At 29.8% G+C, this 27,314-nt stretch overlaps 2 protein-coding genes and 1 long non-coding RNA gene across 5 annotated transcripts; 2 read left to right on the top strand and 1 right to left on the bottom strand.

The window, feature by feature from the left end:
- Window positions 1-282: 282 nt before the first annotated feature.
- LOC149988159 (uncharacterized) lies at window positions 283-14,232 on the top strand. The gene is made up of 2 exons (XR_016505573.1): window positions 283-1,767; window positions 14,194-14,232. It is a non-coding gene; the product is annotated as an uncharacterized LOC149988159 (long non-coding RNA).
- Window positions 4,627-7,884, top strand: LOC112288801 (F-box/kelch-repeat protein At5g60570). Its single transcript, XM_024533381.3, has one exon. It carries the CDS (start codon window positions 5,238-5,240, stop codon window positions 6,714-6,716), a length of 1,479 nt encoding a protein of 492 aa, XP_024389149.1. The 5' UTR covers window positions 4,627-5,237; the 3' UTR covers window positions 6,717-7,884.
- A 7,524-nt stretch (window positions 14,233-21,756) lies between the features above and the next one.
- Window positions 21,757-26,073, bottom strand: LOC112288766 (UDP-xylose transporter 2). Of its 3 annotated transcripts, none has more exons than XM_024533306.3 (8): window positions 25,702-26,073; window positions 25,252-25,413; window positions 24,134-24,318; window positions 23,885-23,952; window positions 23,519-23,693; window positions 23,072-23,233; window positions 22,545-22,817; window positions 21,757-22,355 (listed from the first exon to the last, which is right to left on the bottom strand). In XM_024533306.3, the coding sequence occupies exons 2-8, from the start codon at window positions 25,364-25,366 to the stop codon at window positions 22,215-22,217; spliced, it is 1,119 nt and encodes a 372-aa protein (XP_024389074.1). In that variant the 5' UTR covers window positions 25,367-25,413; window positions 25,702-26,073; the 3' UTR covers window positions 21,757-22,214. The 3 variants fall into 3 exon arrangements, with proteins under 3 accessions (XP_024389074.1, XP_024389076.1, XP_024389075.1); XM_024533308.3 differs by having other exon boundaries at window positions 23,561-23,693; XM_024533307.3 differs by having other exon boundaries at window positions 25,252-25,426; window positions 25,702-25,838.
- Window positions 26,074-27,314: the final 1,241 nt, after the last annotated feature.

Below are 27,314 nucleotides of genomic sequence, written 5' to 3'. Positions count from 1 at the left end.
AAACTTGTTCAAAAATTCCAAATCTGAATTCAATATATTTGATAATGTTAGCTTTGAACTCTAATAATATACATTCCTATAATTATTATGGTTTTTTTGAATTAAATCTTTTATAACAAAAACTTAGATTTCAAACTTAATTTTTCATTTATCTTACAAAATGACAATGCAAGTTTCATAAATATATAATTCTCTATTATACTTTCACATTTGATATAGTACTACCACATACAAATGATTTTTTTTATAATATTAGTTTTTACATAAATTGCACCATAATTACTTATTGTTTTTCTATCTTGTTTTTAGTTTTGTGCATAATAATTTAGGTCAGTGAATTTTATATTAAAGAAATGTATCAAATACTTTTAAAATATGATAAAAATACTTTTGATTTATATTTAAAAATTATTTAAATTTAGAATTAAAATTAATTACATATTGTTAATTACAGGGTAAAAATTATACATAATTACATTACTCTTTCATAATTAGAATTGACTAATTAAAAGCATTGATGTTACTTAACATAAATCAGATTTTTATTAGGAGTTATATACTAATATATTTTAAACAGTTAGCAGATTTAAATAGAGTATAGAATTAAAGAGAAATTTATTTAATTATGAAAATTATTCCATAATTATTTTTATTTTTAATATTCGTTCAATTTTTTTTAAGTACATGTTGTACTAATAAATAAACATAGTCACATTTTTGCATGTGGTAGTACTTTATCAAATGTGATAGTATAATCAAATGTGAATTAGTGGTGTTATTGTACATAGAAACTAATTTAATTTTAAGTCCAAAGTAGAATAATATCATATTTAAATTATACTTATATATTTATATATGTTTTTGGTATTTAGTTTATTAATCTCATCGAATATGAATACACAAATTTTTATGAATATTACACTTTATGAACCATGCATTAATTCATTAAAATTTTAATTTTCAAAAACTAAAATTAAGTAGATATAATATCATAGAAAAAAGAAATGCAAAAATTCTCTTTATTTATACTGAAATGCTCCAAAATTATACTCAAACTCTAAACTTGAGGTTTATATCTAAAATATTATAGTGTCTCCTTTTATTGTCACTAATATATAAAAGAAACAATTAGGATTTGTAAGAGTATTAATGCTATAATAAGATTAATATTCCTATAGCAAACAACCATTAAAAGCAAAATAAGATATAAAATTGAGTGTTGAGATAAAATTAAGTAATAAAATCTTTTTATAAAATCCAACAAAGTAAGTAGGATTTTACTATATGAATGTTAAATTCAATAGGTACTACTATTATATTTTTTAAATAATACCTTATAAATTTTAAAAGATATTCTAGACAGTAAACTAATACTTAATTTTATAAATAATGTTTTTACTATTTAAATTAATCGTTCAAAGTGATTAGAAGAAATTAAATTCATTAGGTTTAAATATTAAATATAATTAATGTAAAAAAATAACTTCTAAGTAAAGCATATCCCAAAAGTAATACTAGTATTTTTTGAGATATACCGAGATGAATACTATAAAAAAATCAAAATTTATTAAAAACAACCCTGCTAAATTATTATCATCAATATTTTCTAAAATGATATATATGCATATATATACACATTTTATTATGTATAAATATGTACTAAAACTAAATTATTTTCTAATCTTTATGTTTAATCTTAAAGAGTTTTTTTAAAGATTAAAAATATGTTTTTTTTTTTTTTTTTTTTTTTTTTTTTAAAAAAAAATAGTAGTACTTAGTTATGTTCTTTTGAAATCTAAATTGAATATAAATAATTTAATTATTATTATTGTATCAAAAACTAAACTAATCCATCATCAATTTTATAATATTTTGTCATTTTTAAATCAAAATTTTAAAATGTATATTGATTTTTAAGCTATATATCTTATTAGCACCTTGAAAAAAATTTAAAACAATAAAAAATAATTTAATAAGCAGTAATTAATTCTAAATATATAATGAGTTTTCTTATCTTTATTCAATATATACATTGTTTTAGGTATTAAAGTTTAAAATTAAGTAGAAATTAAGTAAATTTTTGTAGATATTATAAAGCTACTCGTATGAAATTATATACATAAATCAATCTTACATGAAAAAATAAAAGGATTGCATGTGCAAGTTTTATATGTTTTTACAACTTTATAGATTTTTTTGATAGAAAAAAGACATTAAGTGTAAATAGTTTCTGTATTAAAATGTATTTAGAAGCATGCAATTTATAATTTTTTTATTTGATATTTATTTTTATATAAAACCAAATATCTATTTAGACTTTACATATAAAAAATCACATGTAAATCATAATTTTTGAGTTACTAGATAACAAAAAATATAAAGATAAAAAAAAAAAAGGTATAAAACATAAATAAAAGGTATTTATGGTTTTAAAGTATCAAAAACAAAACTAATAAATATCATGAATAAGAATCAAAGATGGTTTCTTATAAAAATCATATATACATTGTTGTCAAATGATGAAGGCCCAAAAAATTATACATCTACTTATCTTGATATGCTAACATAAATATGTGAGTAAAAACTCTTAATTCAGTTTTTAAATTTTTTATATTAAATAAAAACTATTAAAATATAATAATTAAAACTAGTATATTATTTAAAAAATTAAATTTCTATCATAAATAAGTATTTTATTTAATAATTTTTTAATAGTAATAATCTTTGTTTATTTTATTCAGTAGTTTGTCCTCCCTCAATGCAAATATCTTATTCTTGAATATTTTAATTCTAAATTATATATTTATATATGTGATTTATTTTATTTTATTCAAATGAAATAGTTTTATAAGATTATGAAATACTTCTATGTTATTAGTAGAATGAAGTAGTCATAAGAAAGAATCCTATTTTTTATAAGGTAAATTATTTTGTTTATCAAAATACCAAACTAATGTGTTTTATTTTGTTCTTTAGTTTTTTTCATTTGTATGTTATCTTTTTTCGTGTTGTGATATATGTATATACATACATTGTTAACTTTCATATGTAAGTAATTTGTAGCCCTTACACTTCAATGTATAAAGATTAAAGAAAAAGAAATGTAACTAAAATGAAGATAATAAATTATTAAGTGCATGCATAAATGAGAAGTACAGCTTCTTTGTATTGAAATGATATCAAGGTAAATATTTAATATTTATGTAGGCATAATAACTCTAAAATATTTGAATCTTCTGGCGGGTCAGTAAATTTGTGAGAATAAAATAAATTAAACACAAAGTATTGATGCAATTCGATTTCTTGCATATGGTGTTATTTTTATTAATTTAATCATAGTTTTTATTATAGAATATTAACTATGTAAGATAAACTTAAATTAATAAATTTAGTTCAAAATTTTCAAATTTATTAAATATTCTGGCACAATTTTTTTAATTCTTTGCTTTAAATGAAACCTACATCATTGTTTCAAATAAATGTACATTATATCAAAATAGTATTTTTTACAATACACTTTACATTATACTACTTTTTCACTTAAAATTTAGATATCTATGTGACAAAAAACATATCAGAAATTAGTTATACTACACATATGTATGTATATACTGCTAAAGCAAACGTTAATGGAAAGAATATTACTTGATGTAAAATACTGAATTTGATGCACTATTAATTTTAATTGTATTCTACAAAGGTCTGTATTTTAGTTCTATAAAATAAAATACTTGTAGTAAAAAAATTCATTATAATAACATTAATACATATTATCACCATCATTTTTATACATGTTAATTTAAGATTCACACCATCAATCCTGACCATCCAAAGCTAAGTAAATCCTAAAATAAATAAATCCCACGATATTTCAACAACAAATCAATAAAATCAAATTTGCACAAATCTATATATATATATATATATATATATATAAGGTTAGTTGCCACAATTATTGCCTAGCAGAATAAACTAACCCTAACATTACAAGTAACCCAGATTACTTTTACAGAACACAAGATAAAGAAAAAAAATAAATCCTATTCAGGAAACCATATTTGTAGGTCAAAAGCATCAGAAACCACATGCTAACCATTCAACAACAATAACAACAACAACGAATATAATTAACCACACTAATTCGTAACAACTCTAAATTAGATGTCTGTCTGCGTGTGGATCCAGACCCCGGAATCCGTGACGAAGATTCCTTTCTTAGGGCAGCAGCAGCCACAGCAGCAGGTGCAGGTAACTAAGACGCGGTGAAGTTACCTGGGGTAAAATTGGAAGGGTCTGGACGGTCGGGGACGGGACGGGACGCGGTGCGAAGAAGGGAACGGGACGGGAGGGGCCGATGGCTTCATGCCGGCACCAGGTAAAGGAAGGAAGGAAGAGCGGGCGGGTATGGAGGGCCCTACTTTCCTCCTCCCTTTCGGAGGATGAAGCAAGCAAGCAGGCAAGCAAGCAAACAACGTTGTTGAGTAGTTGTTCCACGGCATTAGGAGGAGGGTGTCCCATGGCTGCGATGAGGTCGTATGAGCGTGTCCAATAGTGGTGACCTCCTCTTCCTTAGCTTAGCCCACCCAGCACACAGTTCAAGCCCAGCCCAGCCCAGTCAGCCAGTCAGTCAGTCAAGCCAGCTTGCGAGCCTTCCCTTCAGTGCCCTCCGGGTTCTCACTCACTCTCGCCCTCTCGCTCACTCGCTCGTTCGCTCCCTCCCTCGCCAGGGCTTGTGTCTACCGCGGGGGCTTATTTATTTATTTATTTATTTAATACCTATATTTATTTTTGTCTCTCGTTTCCGACACGAGGCCGGTGCTAGTGAATCGAGAGCAGCAGCACGATTTCGACCTTCGGCGCTGTGTCGGAGACGAGGAGGTTTCATGTAGGTAGCCGTCTGCGGTGTGACGCTAGGAACCGAGGCCGTGAGGAGGAGACGGAAGAGAAGGAGGAGGAGGAGGAATGCGTTCGGACAGTTGCGGACGGACGTGGTGCGGGTTAGGAGCGTATGGAGAGGTGTTTGGTTGTGTCCAGGTAGTGGATGTGCTGTAGCGAGGGTGATCGTGGAGCGTGCCGGTGGGAGGGAGAGAGGGAATTTTCGGTGTTGTTGTAGCTAGGGTTTGGAATCGGCGTTTTGGGGGTTAGAGGGGTTAGGGTCGGGTTAGATCACTGAGAGAGGTGTGTAGACTGGGGTAGTTAAAGAGGGGCGGCTGCTAGCCGCGGGAGCCCTCTGTCTTATGGAAAGGCAGTCTGAGGTGCAGGAAGCGAAGAGAAGAGCGACTGGGAAACGGAGGCTGAGGAGCAGCAACAACTGCAGCAGTAGCTGTAACGGACAGGGGATTGGGGACGTGGAGATGGCCACTGCGACCTTGTCGGTTCCGAGTAGATCGCATGGCGGTAGGAAAAAGAGTAACCACAAGAAGAAAAAGGGCGCGAAGAAGGATGCCCCGTGTCGGAATGGTCTGAGCGAGCGCGTGGAGACTGTCTCTGTAGTGGATGCGTCGCCGTCTCCCGATGCTAATCGGACTACGTATCTGCCTCTCTTGGGAACACGTGAATCTTTAACAGGTAGCGACCCGGGTTCTCCACCCGAGTTTGATTTGGCGGGGTCGTCGAGAGAAGATAACGTTGCAATCATCCCTGGCCTGTCGGATACCCTGGCGTTGGTTATCTTAGCGCTTGTCCCGCTCTCTTATCATCAACAATTGAAGGGAGTGTGTAGGAAATGGAACAAATGTTTGACGACGACAAAGACTGGTAACGAGGTTCTGGAGATGCGCAAACTGCAGGGTGTAAAGGAGACGTGGGTGTTCTTGCTGGCTAGTGGTGGACCGCAGCGCCATCCGCAGTGCCATCCCCAGTGGCGGGCCTTCGATCCAGTGTACAATAGGTGGAGGTGTTTGCCACAATGCCCTTGCGACTACACGTTTGACAGCTGCGATAAGGAGTCTGCTGTCGCAGGAACTCAGCTCTTGGTGACTGGTCATAGTTCGACTGGTCCGACCGTCTGGAGGTATGATCTGCATACTAACGCCTGGGTGAAAGCTTCGAAGATGCTACAGAGTCGATGTTTGTTTGCATCTGCGAGTCACGGAGAGTATGCGTACTTCGCTGGAGGATCATGTGACGGCGCGGTTTTGAGGTCGGCAGAACGTTATAACTCTCTGACCGAAGAGTGGGAGCGTCTTCCCGATCTTCATGTAAATCGGAAGTGGTGTTCTGGATGTATTTTGGATAACAAGTTCTTCGTTATAGGTGGACAGGGTAGTGAAAGGCAGCCACTGACTTCTGGAGAGTATTACGATGAGTCAGAGGACAGATGGGTTACAGTTGAGAACATGTGGCCGGCTGCTAGGACACAGCCTCCAGGAGAAACAGCACCACCTCTAGTTGCAGTGGTTAAAGATCAACTGTATGCTGCAGATGCCAGCACTATGGAACTAAATGCTTACCACAAGGGAACAAATACGTGGAGACCCCTAGGGCCCGTTCCTTATCGTAGTGTTGACTCAAGTGGATGGGGCATGGGATTTAAGGCAGTGGGAGATGAGATTTTTGTAATTGGAGGATCCAGCGACAGGGGTAATGGAACCTTTTGCGATCAGATTCATGCATGGCCTCCTGCGCAAATGCAAAACGCGGATGGCTGGCGTCAGGTTGGCCAACTCTCTAACACAAGTGGCTTCATCTATAATTGCGCTGTCATGATAGTTTGAAGAACATTTGTGCTTGGCTAAGGTTAATCCCCGCATACCTGGTTACATATTAGTGACTCAGAGGCAGGAAAGAAGGTAGCATTGAAGTGGGCCGAGAGAGACTCCATGCAGAGAGTTCAATTCATTCGAAAGAGGCATTTGACATGAAAGTCGATTGCATGTTCGTACATTACGAGAATTGACGGAGAACTCAATCTGTGCATCCGAGTTTTCTTGGAGGTAGGAAATTGGAATGGCGCAGTAGGAGGATGACTTCCAGCCTTACCGAAATTGAAGGCATGATGGCCTCCACATGTGGAGTGAGTTTGGAACGAGATTGGGGCTGCCAACGAAAGGATGCAGCAATGTTGCGGTGGTGGTTTCGGTCTGGATCTACAGAGGTCAACATGGAATAAGCTCTGCATTTGTATGATTGTCGAATTGTTAGTAGGTTTGCTGGAGATGCAAACACTGGCCTCCGGGATTCAATTTGTATAGAGGAGAGCTGAATTGCCATTCTTTCCAGGATTTTGTATTGCAAACCAAAGAAAACCTCGCTGACTAGGCATGGCTCTGCCTCAAGTTTTCTGGGCCGCAGAGAAACTATTTGTTGGTATGAACTTATTGAGTTAAACCTCTGAGTCAGAGATCAGGGTTGTTACCTCAGTGTTCAGATTCGTTGAAGTGGGTAAGGATGCACTGGCTTCTCTTTCATTCTTGATGTCCTTTCGAAGGAGAAGATTAGGTTTTAGGTTTTTTCTGTAGATTCTTGTATTGCAATGGCAGTCACCTCTGAAACCGGCAGTGCTTGTCTATAGTACTGAATACTACCTTCACACCGGTTCCTTTATGATGTTTCTGCGGAGTGGGTTCAAAATTCTCTCCCCTTGTTCCCATCTCTGCTGTAAGCTACATCGTGAATTGTCCTATGACGCGTAGTAGGTTAGCCGGTACTGCTTCCGTCCTCGCTCGTCTTTTGCTGCTGATCATCGTAGTGGTACTTCCGTGTCGTTCTTTGGACACATCTATTTATGTTTCATCTTCATAGGCTTGTAAATGAAAGTGTACAGAGAAATGCCTATTCCTCAGAGTTAAGCTTACTCTGAGCCTATGGCTATGCTATTGTAGTTGGTGCCACCTCTTATATGGTTCTTCAATATGATTACTTCAAGTATTCCCTTCCATTGAATGATGTGCATTTTGAATCACAAGAATGATGTCAATGGGCTTTCTGCTGCTGTCTATGAATGTGCTGCTGAATTGAGAGGATGATTAGCAAGCTTGAGTGTGGTCGGGGAGTTGATTGCGTGACTTTGCGTGGTCTTTGACTGGCCACTGTTTTTGAGTGCCAACTTCTTCAAACCCTTCACGTCTGAAATTCTTTTGCATGACAAATGATTTGGAGATTTTTTAATACAAATGTGGCAGCAAAAGTACAGAGTTTGGAACCTTCCTGGCCTTGTGAGATTTTGGATGTCAGATGTCATGTAGTTTTTGTTTTTATTATTACTTTTCTCATACTGTAACAGTAAAAGTGCATAATATTTAGCAACGTGTATGATGTACTGATGGACTTAAAATGTTATGTAGTATGTCAAGAATCAAAGAATTAAGATTTGGGATTTCAACCAATGATTCATTATGATGTGATAAAATTATGATGTGATAATTAGATTTTTGTTGGTAATACACAAGAACTTGCGCACGAGACTCAAATAGAAAACTCAGTCTAGTATGCATGTATTTGAAATCTTGTAAATAGTATGTGTAGCAAAGTGAATTCAAAATAATATTCAAAGCTACATATGTGGTTTAAATTTATATTCATAATATCAAGATTGATTGCGATTTTTTTAGAATAGAAGGTATAATTTCACTAAAAGTACTGGCAATTTTTTAAATTCTTTCAACAAAAACAAAAACAAATCAAATTGAATTAGATAATCATGGTCTTTTTGGGTTTTTATCATTTGATTTTATTGGAACTACAAAATCAAAAATTTACCTTTGTGCACAATAAAATTCATTTACAAGATTAAGATGTGATATTTTTAGAATATATTAGTTTATTTTTGAAATATGTTTTAGAATATAAAGTTATTATTAATTCCAGAACTCATTAAAAATAACATGCTTATATTTGTTTTTTGTTTTTTGTTTTTTTTTTTAATTTTAAGACATAAATTATGAATTGGCATATGTATATATATATATATATATATATATGTATATATGTTATCATAGGATTGCCCTATCAAACACAAACATAGTTTACAAATAAAATCATGCTAAAAAAGACTCAATGTATTTGGTGTAAGCAAGAGAATTGTTAATGTCAAATCCCAATTGATATTGCAACATCTCCAATTGATATCACTACACCCCACATGACATCTTTATAGACAAATAGCTAATAATATGCGTCTTTCTTTTGCACATTTTGTCCTTCCTTTGCTTTAAGAATAGATGATGGTTGAAAGAGAGACAATGAATATTTTATGAAAAAACAAGTTGTAAGATGATTACGTATATATATATATATATATATATGTATATACTAATATGTGCCTCAAAAAATAATTATTATAAAATTTATTTATTTATTTATTTTTCTTTTTAGCTATCTTAAACATAATTTTTTTTAATTATTCTATTTTAGGATCAATATTAGGATTAAATATTGGGATGTCAAACACACCCTAAGTATAGAAGCAAACTTTTTAGTCAAATTAAGTTATGTGGAGGTCATGTGGATTGTAGAAATATGAATTAAGGATGTAGTGTTAACAATTTTCACAAGCAAATACTAATGTTTGACTTCAATGTATATATATATATATATATATATATATATTCTTGCATTTTGTAATAATTAGCCTTAAAAGCTTATTAATACTTATAACTTATGAATTTTTAATTGGAAATTATTCTTAATAGAAATTTATAAGTATTTATGATAATGGTAGATTTAAGGATATTGTTTTCAAGGAAACATTACTCACTTCATGTAGTTTTTTTGTTAAAAGTCCTTTTTTAATCATACAATCTGAAACTATAGTAACAATCAAGTAAGATTCATTGTAAAGTTTTTAATGTGAGAGAATATTTCTTAACAACTTGATAAGATATCTAACACTAAATTCTAACTTTAATAGAGTAATTTTATGAGACTTAAATGCATAAAGCTTCTTTATTCGATATATATTCTTATTATTTATTTTGATTTCTATAACATCTATATATGCATTAAAATAAATGTACCAATATTTAAGACATATTAAAAATTTTAATTAATTAAAATCAATTTTATTATTATTAAGTATTGATAAAATTGATTTGTTAAATAGAAATATGCAGTATTTTCTTTAACTTTAAATTTTGTACATATAGCTTTAATCAAAGCTTTTGAAATCAAATTTACTTTGATGTCGTTTTGAAAAGATATTCTACATTTTTAATTATAATGTTCATTTATCTCTAGTATTTTATTAAAGATGTTTTAGCTATATAAAGAAAAATGAAAAATATTATTTTGTAAAAAAATTAAACTTTTGAAAATGATTAAAATTATACAGCATTTAATCTTTAAAAAAATAATGCTGAAATTATATATATATATATCAATATTTTAGTTGTTTCAAGATCTATATATATATATATATATATATATATATATATATATATATTTTCTAACTTCAATACTTTGATGTAATGTCAAAACTTTAGATATTGAATTAATATGTCTTTTAGAATTATATTACAATCCTTTAAATAAAGGATTTTGCTAATTATTTAATAATATTTAGTTTTTTTTTATATATATAATCTAAATTATTGTCTCATCATCTTTAGTATCCTAACGTTATATGCAATAATATTTAATAGTATATTGCCCTTCATCTCTCATTTATGAAAAACCTCTTTTTTTTCATGTTTTGTGAATAAATTTGTAAGTATAACTTATGACATATATTAAAGTAAAGCCAATAATTTTTTTTTGTAAAGATTGTAGTTTTGACATATTTATAAATTTTAATATTTAATATCTGATATTTTTATTATATAACTAATGATATATATATATACATATCTATTTGTATATACATTATTTAAAATCATTTCTTTAACTCTTAGTAATTCATCAATAATAATAATTGTTAAAATATTTTTGTAAATTCTTTATTTTATATCTACTATCTATCTAATAGAAAATTTGTAAATTACCTTATTTAAAATTTTATTAGAAATTCATGCCTAATTAAGATTAAGAAGAAAAATTATAATACTTAATATTAGTTATTCTTTTTTCTTATTAAGTACTTGATTATTTATTGAATTTTTTTATCTTATATTTTAGCTAATATAAATACTATTCATAATTATTTCTTGATGTACTTGTATATGAATCTATATTTTATACATTTATTAGTATTCACTTCTAAAAAAACACCCTTTAATGATTTTGTAATAAATGCGTATTTTCTAATATAAACAGCTTTGAACCAAATTTGGAAAATATTTTACTAATTGTATTAAGAAGTATACTTTAATCATGATTTTTCTATACAAAATTCAAATTCATTTTTTCTATTATTATTATTATTATTACTATTATTATTATTATTATTATTATTATTATTATTTAAATATAATAAATTTGGTACTATTTTTAATTTAATTTTCTCACAACTATTCTTTTTGACTTTATGGTAAGTATTTTAACTTCTTCAACTTTTATTATTCTATTTATTTTTAATTATCTAAATATTAATAAACACACAGACACACACATACACACACACACACACACACACACACACACATATATATATATATATATAAACAAACAGCAATCTTAGATACTTATTTTAATGGATTTTTATAGTCATAAAATATTTTTTATAAAACTAAATCTATTTATATTAGATATTATAAAAATTTACTTGTATTAAATAAGATATAATAATAAATAAAATTATATCTTTTAATATATTATTCTATTGTATTTGTAAAATAGCATTGTGTTATCCATTAGTAGATTTTTGATGAAATTCTCTTCATTTTGTTTTGTAAATAGATTTTAATAAGTAACTTCTAGAAAATATTTTTTATTCTTAATCTTTTGGAAAATCTAAAAAAATTATGATATATTATAGTAGTTGAAGGAAGCTTTAGAATTAGATGATTTGAATTTAAAAACTATCTTTGTAATTGTTTACAAGAAGAAAAATTATCTTCATGAATAATAATCTATTTATTTCTTTGAAATTTTCAAATGTTATAGGTTAGAAATCTAAAGAAGATGTTGGGGCACAAGAAATTTTTATTTTTATTTATTATATTGTACCATTTATCATACAAATGAATTTAATTTTAATTAAATTTAATTTTGCATGATACATTCTTATTTGATTACAAATAGAATGCATTTTTTAGAATAATTTTATTAGATAAAATTTTTCTTTTCTAAATAAAACTTATATTTTTTCATTAAGTATTAGATAAATAAAGAATCCAAAAATAAAAATAAGATTCTTTTTAAGCAAGAATCTTAAACTTTACATTTAATTATTTATTTTAAATTCATTTTTTTTAATTTAAGCTTAGATCATAAATATATAGACCTACTTAAAGAGTTATGAAGGTTGATGGAGGATAGACAATTAATTGTAGCTAAAACAAATTCAGAACCATCTTTAGTTTAACAAATCTTAATATTATAAGTTAAATAATTAGAAAGTAATTTTTGTTTATGTTATATGTTTTGAATGTGTATCTTTTTAAATATTCAACTAATATATATATATATATATATATATATATATATATATTTTAAATTTGTATATATTAAAAATTTAAGATATATTTAGATTTAATGGTCTTTTTTTGTAAGATATTTTATGATAATTAATAAGTGTTTTATAAGATATTTTAATTTTGAAGAAAACATTATTAGTTTAGTAACCTAATTTTTTTCTTGGTGTCAATATCATAATTAAGATTTTATAATTTATTATAAAGAAGTTATTTATTTGTAATAAGAGGTTAATTATATAGCTTATGGACTAATCATGTATTTTTATGATATTTTATACAAGTAAAATTTTTATTTTGATATTTATCATATCTATATAGAATAAATTATTTTATTTTATTCTACATGTATTAAGATATATAAATCTAACAACTTTTATTAAAAGTATGAAACATAACTAACTATGTAAAAGTATATCCTTAATAAAAAGAATAATCTTAAAATTTTTTATATGAAAAGATATTAATTTGGTAGCATCTCATAAAGACATTTAAGAATGAGTGCCTTTGTACCTTAAATCATTTTTAATAACTTCTTTGAAGAGTAGAATGAAATAAAAATCTTTCTAAGAAATGACATTCAATTATTTCGAATAAATTCATATGCATATTTTTTACACGTATATATCTATTTAAAATAATTAAAATTACTTATTAACTATCTTTACAAATATTTTTTTAATTATTCTATCTATCTTTAATTAGAATATAAAAAAATTAGAATCATTTTATATTTTAACTAATATGCAAAGATAATGCTAAAATAAAGATAAAACTTGAATTTTTCTTAATTATAAAAAAATGCCTAAAAAATTGATATATGATTACAAAATATCTTTATATAAATTAAAAACTTTTTGAACTAATTAGATTTATTTAAAATATATATATATATATATATATATATATATAATGGTTATTTTTCTCAAAAATTTATAAGTATTGGTTTTTTTCTTCAAAAAATAAAAAGTATTATATGTTTTGGTAGAAACAACTTTTATAAATGATTTAAATCATAGCAACTGCAAAGCTATTATTATTTGTATTTTTTATAATACTATTTTTCTATTTAATTTAAAAAATTAAAATTTTAATTAATTATATTAAAAAAATTAATTAGTTGTATTTTAAAAGTTTTTATGATAGAAAAATCTTGCAAAACTTATTCTTTTTTAAAGTGCATGGTATTGTCACAGACATACACATTTATTCTAATAGTTATTTATATGATTAGGTAGAAATAGATAAATACAAATTAATTTCATAATATATTCTAGAGAAGCTTTATAGATGTGTTTTTGACTTTATACATGTTTGTAATTGATTGGTAAATTAGAAACTTGATCAATAAATTAACTACGCACCATATATGTTGATAGCTTGTGGAATAAGCTAACTATGTGGCATACAAATAGATAACTTGCTTTACAAGTTAAGACATGTATCTAACAAAGTTAACACATATTGGAGGTCTTAAAGAAGATTGCCATATAGCTCTTAGTTAGAAAGTATATATGGAGGCAAAAGTGAAGCCTTCTTCACTCTTGTCAATGCCTTTTTAGTCTTTAGTCTTGTTTCAAGACTTTTTAGTCTTTTTGTCTTTGGCAATAGCCATTCTAATTCAATATATTACTATCTTTGAGTGATTTCTTAGTCTTTTTGAGTAATATGAGAGTATATTGAGATTTTTTTTTTTTTTTTTTTTTTTTTTTTTTTTTTTTTTCTTCTTCTTCTTTAAGATTCATGTCCTTGATAATTTGATAAGAGTATTAATTTATTGTTTTTATTTTATTCTAAAAATGAGTTAATTATCTTACTTCTATTATTATGCTTTGAAGGTTGCGAACTACCTATCTTTAAACAAATAGTTTAATTTTTTTTAACACTTATGTTTTTCTTAAAGAAAGTAGATTATTCATCTTTATTGAAATTTTTAGTTGATATTGAAGGTTGTAGATTACCTTCCTCTAATTTAACTTTTTGAATTTTTTTGAGTTGTCTATAGAAGAAAAGATTATAGATGCTATTCTCAATAAAAGTGAGAATAGATTTGTAACTATTGTAAATCTTCACAAGCTTATCAACATTATAAGAGTAGAAATCTCACATATTTTTAACATAAATCATGGAGACACTATTCCTATACATATAAAAAAAATCCAAAGTCTACATAAAAAAGTTGTGCAGTTGAAAGAAGCAAGTAGATCAATCTCACAACCAAATTCATATAATCTTGCTTCTACAAGCACAAGGTAGGAAAAGATTAGTATGTCTATGAAGTTTGATGGAACAAGATCAAAATTTCAGGGATTTTTGCAATAAATTAAGCTTTATTTAAGGTTGCATCCTTTCTAATATCCCAATTAATTTACTCAAGTATAATTCATAGGCTTATATTAGAAAGTACTTTTTTTTTAGTTTATACTTTTGATAAAAAAAGATTCATAACTATTTTATGATTTGAATTTATTCTTAGAATTATTTATGGCGATAATTTGAAAAAAGTCATTGAAAAATAGTAGCAAAGATCAAGCTTGTATTACTACAACAAAGATCACATTCAGCCACTACATATGTTGCCAAATTCCAAAATCTTGCTTGCAATATGGATTGGAAGATAAAGCCTTTATTAATTAATTTTGATATGGATTAAAAGATATCAAAGATTTATTATTGAAAATTTCAATAGTAGATTCATTAGAGCAATTTATTGCTTAAGCTATTACATGTGATAATTAATTCTTTGAAAGATGTTAAGAACAAAGATTTGATTGAAGAAGTACAAGTCCATCCATAGTGACACCTTAAATTTTTTAGAAGCTTATTTATTCAATCTAGAGCCTATGCAAATTGACACAATACCTTTTAAACCTCTTATTTAGCAAGAAAATTTTTATTGTTATCAAGAAGATTTATACCTATATTGTAGAAAATCCAAAGACATTGCTCAATATTGTCCAAAGAAACAGTAGAATTACAAAATGAGAAGCATGGTTCCCAAAGAAGATAGTGTATTGAAAAACAAGTTTTTCTACTTATAATAGAAATTATACAATAAGAATCTTTTATAACACCTAATAAAAGTCTTGTTCTCTCTTTAATTTCTCCACCTTATTTCACAATAGAAATTTATTTAGGACCAAAAAATCACAAAGTCTTAGTCTTATTAGATTCAAGAACCTCAATCTATTTTATAGATAAAGAATTTGTTACAAAAAAAAATATTGCTAGTCAAGTAAACTAAATCCATATATATAGAAGTCATAGATGGTCATTTGCCATCTTATGGAGATGTTATCCATGAAAGTTTTCTTTTAAATATAGCAATTAAAGATCATAATAGCATAGTAATATATAATGTAATAAGATCTCTATTTAATTCAATTATTTTATAATTATTGTAATTAGAAAAGTATAATTCTCAAATAGATTAGATTTCTTGTAACCTTAATTTTGCTTATAGTTTGATCTAAAATTTTGTTAGAAAAGTAACAATACATAAACCTAATACATCCAAATTCTTATTAGTAGGTATAAAAACTTTTATTACTATGGCAAAAGAAGGATCATCTTTTGCTATATATGCCATGCCCATTTTTGATGGTAAAAAGAAATCAAGTAGTATTCTTAGCCAGTATTAAAATCAAATTGTGGCTCCTCTTACATACTTGACATATAAAGATAAACCTTAATAAAACAAAGAAGTTGAAGTATCTTTTAAAGCCTTGAAGACAATATTCATTTTTGTACCAATTTTGTATTGTGTTGATTTTTTCAAGGCATTCTTCATAGAAATAGATGCATCAAATTTTGCTATAGGTATTATTTTGTTACAAATAAAAGCAAATAACAAGTTCCACCAGATAGCTTGTCATTCCTAGAAATTTTCAATAGCCAAAATTAACTATGAGATCCATTATAAAGAATTTCTTGTAATTATAGATTCATTTCAAAAATAGTATCTTTATCTAGAAGACACTTCTAATGCAATCATTGTTTATATGGACCATAAGAATCTTGAATATTTTATGCCAATACATATTTTGAATTGTCGCCAAGCCCATTAGAGCATATCTTTGTTAAGATTTAATTTCAAGATCACTTATTAATCCAAAAAATAATAAGATTTCTTAAATAACTTTTTTAGATATTTTTATTTTGCATCAAAAGAATAAAATGCAACTTTTGATTAACAAAGAATAATTTTTTTTGAAGCCAAAGCATTTTCATCTTCAAGTAATAAAATCAACATTGATTGTTGATTCATCCTTTATCAAGCAAATTCAATCATGTATATCATTTGATCTTCTTATTTATCATATCAAGAATAATTCTTTTAAGTTTCATAATACTTTCAAGTTTGAATTCAAGAATAATCCACTTTATTTTGAGGAATGATTATATTTTTCAAAAGACAAAGTTTGATTACATATTCTTCAAGTTTATCATGACTTTCCAACAGCTAGACATTTTTGATACAATAAGACTTTGGAACTAATATTTAGAGATTTTTTGTGGCTTTAAATATAGAAGGAAATTAAAGACTTTGTATAATTATGTGATATTTTTTTAAGATCCAAAATTCCTCATCATTGACCTTATCGACTTCTTCAGCCATTACTTATTTCAAAACAACCATGGTCTTTTGTTTCTATAGATTTTATTATAGATCTTCTAGTCTTAGGTTTGTATGATTCTATATTTGTGATAATAGATTATTTTATCAAGATGGCACATTTTTTATTATGTACAAAATCTATCATAGGTGAAGAAATGACTAAAGTTTTTTTTGACAACATCTTTTGTTATTATAGATTGTCCAAGGATATTATATTAAATAAGAAGACTTAATTTATATCAATATTTTAGAATATGCTTTTTGAAATTCTAAAAATAGATATAAAACTTTAGTTTTTTATTCTTACATTGAAAGGCAAACAAAACAAATAAATTAAATTTTGGAATAATATTTGAGATATACCATCAACTATCATTAAGATGATTAGACTATTCTTTTGCCATTGATAAAGTTTACCTATAATAATTTGGTATATTCTTCTATTCGATAAAAACTTTTTTTTTGCCAATTATGGTTATCATCCATGACTTGATACTTTTGAATTTTTAAAAGTTGATATTCCTATGGTAGAAGATTTGACAAATTGTTTGTTAGAGCTACATGCAACAATCAAGGCATAGTTAAAAGAAGCTCAAGAATGACTAAAGAATGATGTAGATGCCTATTGTAAGGAACAACTACAATTCATTGTAGGTGACAAAATATGGATACTTCATTGCAATATCAAGACTACTTGTCTTTGTGACAAGTTGGATTATTGTAGACTTAAATCTTTTTCTATTTGTAAATAAGTCAAAATTGTTGCTTATTGATTATATCTATCAGAGTCTATAAAGATCCATCTTGTATTCCATGTATTTCTTTTTGAGCCATATAAGACAATGAATATCTCAAAAAGAAGACAAATGCCCCCTCTTCTTATAAAAGTAGATAATAATCAAGAGTTCGAGGTAGAAGAAGTCTTAGATTCAAGGTGGTGTAAAAATAACATAGAATATTATTTTCATTAGTGCGGATATGATATTAATAAATACAAATAGGAGTTAACAAAGAATCTTACAAATGCAGGAAAGAAAATTGAGGCTTTTCATTGACAACATCTATTAAAATCAAAATGAGCAATATTATCATCTATAAAAGATGATGATTTTTCTTATAAAACTTACCCTTAAAAAGAGAGGTGATGTCATGGATATACACATTTATTCTAAAAGTTACTTATATGATTAGGTAGAAGTAATATCATAATATCTTCTAGAGAAGCTTCTTGAAAGCTTTATAGATATAGTTTTGATTTTATATGTATTTGTAATTGATTGGTAGATTAAAAACTTAGTCAATAAGATAACCACATACCATACTTTGTCTTATAGTAATATAACTATATGGTAAAAAATAAAAAAAATGGATATTATTATAAAAGAGCCTAGTAGAAAGATATAGTAGAAAAATAAGGATAAATGATAAGAAAGTAATAAAAGGTTTAGTCTTAATACTATCTTTATAAAAAGAGACTTTTATTTACTTTATAGGAACATAAATGCCTCAAATCAAATTAAATGAGATAATTAATTGATATAGACATATTTAGAAAAGAGTTGCTAATAGATTCAAGCAAAAATTACCTCAAATTACCAAATATTGATACCTAGAGAGGATTGGTTGTCAACTTGGGTTGAAATCAAATTCCAAGGCACAAAACCATGCACTTTCGACCACTGAGGGGATTCTTTTAGACATCAAAGAGTGGGATTTGAAAGTAGACTTACAAAGAGATTTTTGAACATTTTTTTTTATGTCAATCAAATTAATATTCAGTTTTTGGGAGATTTTTAAAGTTAGTAATGTTCTTAGTTGGATTAGATTTTGAAAAATAAAATTATGTTTAGAAAATTGAGGATTTCTTGACTTTTGTGGTTTGTATATGAGTGAATTTTGGACAATATATTGATATTTTAGTTGTTAGTATGTGTATAATTTTGAAATCAATCAAATGGTTGGATCAAAGTATATGAAGGTTTTTACAAGTTGAGATCTCATAAATTGGAATTCAAGAATTAGTGAGTATTTTAAGATCATTAGCAATTAGTTGATTGAATTGAAGTGAATTTTTTTTTGTATAAAAACTAGACTTGATTTCTAATAGTTTAGGTATATTTTGGAAGCAATTTAATGATTCAGGGAGATATTAATATTGAAAGTTCAACATTTAGATTGGAATAGGAAGCTAGTCAACACCCGAGCGGAATTTAGGATTAATCTTCTATTTGGTAAATTTGATCTTTTTCAAATTTTTTGTGCTAATTGCCAACTTAATTATCAAAAGGTGTGTAAAATCTTAAGTAAGATCAATGGTGTAATTAATAGATATTGAGGTTCTAAATTGCCTTAGGATTAGGTTAATTTGATTAGGATTTGATTTAAAGTTTAGGAATTGGTTAGGATTTAGGATTTATTTAGGATTTAAGATTGTTTAGGATTTAGTTAGGATTTGACTTATAATTTAAATAAGGACTACTAGGATTTTAATTAGGATTAAATTAAGATTGATTGGAATTTATTTAAGATATATTTAGGATTTTATTCTAATATTTCTTTTGAATTTCTTTTGGATTTTTTCATGCTTCTTTCATAATTTCTTTGAGGTTTTTTTTAGATTTGATTCAAGCTTGATTAGCATTGTTAAGATTTAATTGGAATTATTTAAGATTCTATAAGAATTAGAATCTTGTTGTTGCAATTTTTCTTCTATCTTTCATAGCTAGGTGCTTGGTTCATTCTCAAGCAAGGCTTCACGTAATACAACAATGTGTTGGTAGCTTATGGAACAAGCTAACTATGTGGTGCAGATATAGATAACTTGGTTTATAAGTTGAGACATGTCTCTAGTTAACATATATTGGAAGTTTTATAAAACATTGCCATGTAGCTCTTAGTTAAAGAGTATGTATAGAGGCAAGAGTGAAGCATTTTTCACTCTTGTCAAGGTTTTTTTAGTCCTTATTCTTGTTTTAAGACTTTCCAGTCTTCTTGCTTTGGCAATAGCCATTCTACTTCAATATATTACCATCTTTGAAAGATTTTTTTAGTCTTTTTGAGTAATATGAAAGTGTATTGAGATTTTCTTTTCTTGAGATTCATATCCTTGACATGTGTCTATTATGTAGTTACATATACTTTGAGTGTGTTAAAAAAAAATCTTATCAAAGTGTATAACATCATAACTGATTTCAATAAAATAATTAAGATTGATCATGGATGTATGACTTTAAATGTACTTTTTTTATAATATTACAATTATTTTTAATAAATCAAAGTTATAATTTAAAAATTTATAATATTTAATAATATTTTTAAATAGAAATATTTATTTCTTATTAATTAAATTATCATTTGAAATTGATTAATATTTTTGATAATATATTTATCTTAAAAATAGATTTTATAATCTTAGTGTCAGTTGCACAAAACGTATTTGCAATTGTATTACGAGCTATTTTGTTGGCCATCTATTAATGTATATCCATTTTTAAATTAATTATTTTTCACAAATTAAATATTAGATTTCATTAAAATATTCTAATCTGATTGATTGGTCAGTAAAATGTTTTTTTGGAAAGAAAATGTTGATTGGTAAGAAGGTACATAAGGAGAATATGTCATTATAAAAATCAGAGAAACAAAAATAATAATTATAATAAAAATACAAATAAAAAAAGATTAACGTTAAAATTCAAATTTAAATTAAATGATTAGTTTAAAATAATTTCAGTAATGGCTTAAGTATGTAATATATTTTGTTTATAATTTGTTTTCAGATCTCAATATGATTGTAGTAAATCTATGTTCTTTAACAAATTTCATAAATTTAACAAGAATACATGATATCATTCTTTATTCAAATAATAATTTTAATGAAAAGTGTAAATTATTTTTATTATTCTGATAAACTATCATTTCAAAAAAAAACTTCTATATATATATCAAAAAATCATATATTGATTGCCTTTAAGAAATTATGATTTATTAATTAACTGAAAATACATCCACTTCATATTCTTTGACATTAATAACTAAGAATTCAAAATTTTAATACTTTGTGTCATTGATTAATTCAGGTTTCACTACATAATTACAGAGTTTGTTACAAGAATAAACATCATTGCTGATTTTCGCCAATAACGTGTTTAACATTGTCTTATAAAACTTATCATTTTTATTAAATTACTATTAATATATTGATTGATACACTGATTGAAATTAGAGTGTTTTTAACAGATGCTGTTATTGTGACAGGCCTAAAACTGTTTATAATATCATGATTATCATCAAAACAAGATGTTGCAAGTTAATATATTTTTGCTCATTACAGCTCTTTCTTCATATTAACTTGAATTAAAAAGATCTTCCAGATTTTTGATGATTCTTGTTGTTTAAAACCACCATCCCCACCTGATTTTTCATGCAAAGCAACTAAACTCTTATTTACACACTATTTATCCATCTTTCAGTTTCATTTAACTTTGTCACACATATCTTGTTTTCTATATATTTTGCCTTTCTCTTTTACCACATGCAGACTTTATCCATGAGTGAGTGATAAATAATTATATAAAACAAATTTAAACAGGACAACTGTAAATTCAAGTTGCAAGTGGACACAAGAAATTGTGATAATTGTAACGTTGTTATTATGCCTAGTCCTATAACAAAAAGAATGCTAATAAAGTCACTCCATTACATCCATAACTTCGTAAAATCACATATTATCCATCTCATTGTAGAAAAACATAAGTTCATGGCTTTGAATAAATGTTTTTTTACAAAAAGAATGGAAGAATATGTTGAGATTCTAGAAGTTGGGTCTATTGCACTAACAAGAGTGGCGTACGCATGCCTCTTCAACTCAGCAGGAATAGATGCCGGTCTTTAGAACAGTTGCAGGAGTGCTTAATCCTATTTGACAACAATTTTCAATGGCAAGGTCGAGCACAAGATCAATGTAGATGCGTCCTGTGCAACTTCCTAATACAAACTGTGGGGTTTGATATCTTTTGAACTCCCTGTTCGTCCCATGAGGAAATGTAATCACAACAGTATTCTACTGCAGAATTGGAGCACATTTGTCATGCACGCAGATCTTTTCCAAAACCAGTCTTGTTGCCCCAAGGAGAACCAACTTTCATGTTAGCATCCTCAAGAAGCGGATCGGTTTCAGTGCTCTCATCCGCGTCCAAAGACACAGATAACTCATCCTCTTTCGAAACCTGAGCAACAAAGCACTAAGTTGATTCAGAAAAAACTAAGAGTGACAACGCGAGCAATTCCAGAAAATAAGCTCGGTAAATGCAACCTTCTTTCAGGAGACTATTAGCAGCTAACAAAGAATATCCTAGGTAACAACTTCTGCTAGATGTACTCAGCGCAACAAAAACCAGAAAAGAAGGACATGATACCTGAGAAGTTGAAATAGGAAGTTCCTCAGCCTTCTGTTGACTTTCCAACACGCATGCGTACGAGTACAATCCCATCCCGATCACTGCTATCAATATTCCAAAGATATTGCGCCAGCTGAAGGGATTCTTTAGCAGGATATATCCAAACGCCAAAACCAGGCACGTTTTCAGGTGCCCAAGCACTTGATAAGTCACCGCAGATGTCTTTCCAATAACTAAAAACGTGCTGAAGTTGACTGATACAGATATCAGACATGAAAGCACGACGAAGAACTGGCATCCCAACAAGCCACGGTGAGCACGTAAAAGCGCATGGAAGTTTATCAATGATCCCGAACTGACATAGGAGATTAGTCAACATTACCCAGATGATTTACAGGGATCTTGGAAAGAGAAGTCATTCTTCCAAAAACACAACAACAGCCTTACCATGTAATTGATGCGTTTCCTACCCCTATTTTAGGGTGCAAGTTTGCGATTATCTTCACACAAGTTAATGTTCTAAGTAGTTAATCATGTGTACTCACCAGAACATATGAAGTATAGTCAAAACTGAACACATTTCGGTTGGTCAAGGCAGCATCAAGGAAGGGTCCCGCTACAAATAGCGTAGCAGCTTGATATGGAGAGGATTGGTACAAAAGCTGTGTAGATGAAACTTTGAACCTTTTCTGAATGGTGTTGGTCATCTACCATCCCGAAGTTCAGGAGCAAAATTTTAGAACAAACTGCAAGTTATTATCTAAGATATCATGTGATTCTGAACGCTGAAAAACTGCAGCTACCTCACCACGGAAAGTGATCCAAAACAAAAATAAAATTGAAAACATGTCCTAGACAACACAACCGGAGGACACATCTAATAATCTTTGCAAGTTCCGTTGCTTCCTAGTAGAACACTGGGAACCCAGTAAATTGCACTATACAATTATGATTAATTAAACACATCCTCACAGTTGGTTAACATACTTGACCTTTGCCAAAGACGTATCAAAATCCGTGCATGGAAAGGATACAATTTGTGCTACACAAGTAGTCACAATGGCTAAGCAAGAGATAACAGAACCAAGGAAGTTAAGCTGCATGTCTGTGACAGTCGCGATTCCCACACCAAAGAGTAATAACGCTATCGAAAACTGAATCCTCTGACTGCCATCACATCAGAAAACACACGATCTTAGTCCCTCTCAATCAAAAATGTCCAATGGATTAGCATAGTAATGGCCCCGCAATACGAATATCCAAAAAGTATTGGAAGACTTTGATCATTAACTCCACTTTTCTGACTATCGCCCTAACGATCATCAACGCTACCCTACAAGTGGTAATATCGCACAAACCTGAAGCGTTTCCTGAAGAAAACTGTTTCCAGTAACACTGTGCATGGAATGATTGCAAGTTTAGTCATCTGGGACAAAGTTGTAAAGATATTACTCGGACTCCCTGACACTCAGTTCCAGTTCACCGCAGCAGACCAGGAATCGTAACAGCAGAGAACTGATGAATTGGTAGAATTTTTTTTGATCTTTTTTTGCTTTCCTATCCTAACCCAACAGTAACCACCTTTACATTTACAATCTTCAACATACCTGATAAAATCCAACAGAGTTGAAACCTAAGCTCAAATTTAGTAAGCCGATGGAAATTCCGTTCAGTATAGCAAACCCAAACAGTGTCCGTGAGTCGAAAGGCTTGTGCTCAAATAGTTTCAATGATCGTGCAACGTGAAGTGAGCAGAATGTCACCGCTAGATGCCAGCTTGTCAATGTGGTAGCTGTACTAAACGAACACAGAAGGTCAAAGAAATACCTCTTCCCTAAACACGAAGAATTCAAAATAAGATGAAGTGAAAAGTACGTAATCAACTTTTAAAATCTCGCTATTCTAAGTGATCGCCAACCTGACAAACCTGACCACTAATGCAAATCACGTGAGACCACAACATTTGATCACTTATGATGATGAGAATTGCTGATTTCAAAAGCAAATGCAGCGCACTACTGTAACCTACTCTAATCAAGTCGCTCGCCACACATATCAAAAAACAATTTCCAGCTCTGTAGAACTTCGTCTTTTCTACGTGTCCTCGTTGTGGATAGGAGAAGAAAAAAGAAAAAAGAAAAAAAAAAAAAAAAAAAAAAAGAGGGAGAGAGAAAGAAAGAAAGAAAGAAAAGAAGAAGAAGTATACGGGAAAGCACGTAACGTGTCCTTGTGGAAGAGGAAAGATAGTCTTAAATTGAGAAAAATAGCAGCGCAAACCACTCCATCGTAGTTCCTCAGATGTTTCCATCCCACAACAGGGCAGCGCACTGTATAAAACGGCAATCTCTGCGGAACTAAACTCAACTATTCACCTACTGAAAAACGCAGTTGTACCCTACAGTACGATACCACGCACACCGGGCCGGCCAGCTAGGAAAAAAACACATTCAGTTCACGGATCCACTGTCGTCAGACGCTCATGCTGTTGGAGGTATGTGTACCCACTGTCTCGTCCCGAAATTAAAAAATCAAAAAAGGTGAAGCTACCAAACACACAGCCCTCAACCGGAAGGAATTCTCCAAAGAGGCACTAACGAAGTAACACAACCCCAAGCATCTTCGGATTCTCCTCAAAGAACCAGCAAATTACTAGATAACTTCGAGATCTGGTTTTTAAGAAAGTAGACAGAAGCCAGGGAACACATATCCGAGGAATTCCTCGTACCGAAGCAGAAACCGAGCGTAGTGATGAGCGTCTTGTTGCAAATAACGATGGCCACCGAGGAAATGACCGACAGACTAAGCGCCCCAACTGTTCCGAGACCGCCTTTCTCCGCCATTGCGCCCCTCTCCTCCCGAATCTCCACCTCTCGCAATTCTCACCTTCCTGCCACCAATTCCTGCCGACATTGGCTCAAATCACCCCAGACGACATCAAGAAACCCTCTCTCTCTCGCTCGCCCAGCCCAAAACCCACCCCTCGATACCCACCACCCCACAGGCCACCATCTCCCACCACCCCACAGATCACCATCTCCCACCACCACCCAAATCAAACACGCGCAGCATCATAACAACAACACCTACAACACACAGAATCCCCGCACAGCACACCCACTTCCTTTCACAAAGCGCGCGCGCGAAGAAAAAAGAAAAAAGAAGAGAAAAAACCCACCTCGGTTACCGAATGTCCCGCTTGTAGGTACCACCACCACTCACACGCTCATGGATCATTCCAGTAAAGCCTGTGATCCAACAGCAGCAACAACAACAGCAGGAAATGCGAGTGATGGGTGATGATTAGCGCACGAGGAAGGGACATCTGCAGAGGGATATTATGTGGGCCATTGAATGGCGCGTCCCAGGTGCGAGAGAGAGAACATGATGCTGATGTTGATGCTTCTGATGCTTCTGTTGATGGATTTCCGGCGCCCTGCGAGAAACCCAAGTGGGGAGATCCCCGAGTAGTAGTGGCCCGACGTGCCAGCGATCCTCCTGCTCACGCCCAGCGTCGTCGCCGTCGTGTCCATCACCGCGCGTCGGTCGCCATGGCGTCGCGCCTTTCCCACATCCACTTTCTCCTACTTAAGCCATCCGGGTTTCGAAAATGTCAAACCCCTTCAGTTACCAGAGTAGAGTGGCTGCTCCCAATGGACTCAACGTAGACTTCGAAGAGGACGACGATTCGAATACTGCCGGAATGGGTTTTAGACTCTTGACTGTGTGACTTCCTGATGGAGCAGTTTTGTTGGAGGAATAATTAATATCCTTTCTTGTGGCTCTGAATTCTTCACTCGGAATTCCTTAACAAATAAATTTTGTGTATTTTTTTTTATTTTGATTTATGAAAATAGTATAATTGGTGTTAATGCTATTGGATGATTGCAACTTGTTGCAAAATAGTCTTTGAAATCTGAGTAAGTAATTTGTTGCACTTGCTTTTATAAATGCATTGCATTTGTGTATTAAATAGTCAAAGGTTTTTCCATTTTCAATATAATAGTACTGAATAAAATAAAGGATTTTAAAAAAAATTGTTTTGTTTGTTCAATAATAGAAGTGGGTCTTCTATGTTGTTTAGTGGTGTCTCATTCTATTGAGAGCATTAAATGTAGCCACCACTCTCTATAATATTTATTGTAGTTTACAATAAATGCTGTGGCTATAGTATTTGGAATGTAGTGAAGAGAAATCGTTTATCTTTTCTCCTTCTCTTTATATATAAGAGACAACCACATCCATAAATAGATTAAAAGCTCTCTCTCCTTCTATACACTCTCTTGTGTATGTACATTACTTCCAGCTACTCTTATGTCTCTCCAAACATTCTCAACACGTTATCACCATGACTACTCCTATGCACTAGTCTTGGTTCTTAAAAACTTGTATGTACCTTATCCTTTGCTTTTTCCATGTTTTTTTTTCTACACTACATTGCTTTGTACTCTACATCCTACCTACTATGCCCTTGTCATGCTGTCGTGTTGTGGTTCGGCTACTATATGAAAATAATGTAATTATGTACTTAATATATAATTTATTAAGTAACATGCTGAGAGCCATATTAGTAGATTTTAATTGGTTGTAGAATATAATTTGATTATTATCTTGAAAAGAGGTTGTTTAAAAAAATTAATACAAAATTTGTATAACTTTAATTTTCTTTTTGATAGTGGGTTTTAAAATTGGTTTTGGTTGATAGTAACTTCTAAATATTTAGAGTCACCTATGTTAGACATTGATGACATTTGAAAACTTATTTTAGTTCTTTTATTTGATGTTTAGAGT

Source organism: Physcomitrium patens, chromosome 11 (assembly GCF_059467195.1).
Source record: "Physcomitrium patens ecotype Gransden chromosome 11, ASM5946719v1, whole genome shotgun sequence".
In the NCBI taxonomy this organism is placed as follows: Eukaryota; Viridiplantae; Streptophyta; class Bryopsida; order Funariales; family Funariaceae; genus Physcomitrium; species Physcomitrium patens.
This window is presented reverse-complemented; position numbering and strand designations above follow the sequence as displayed.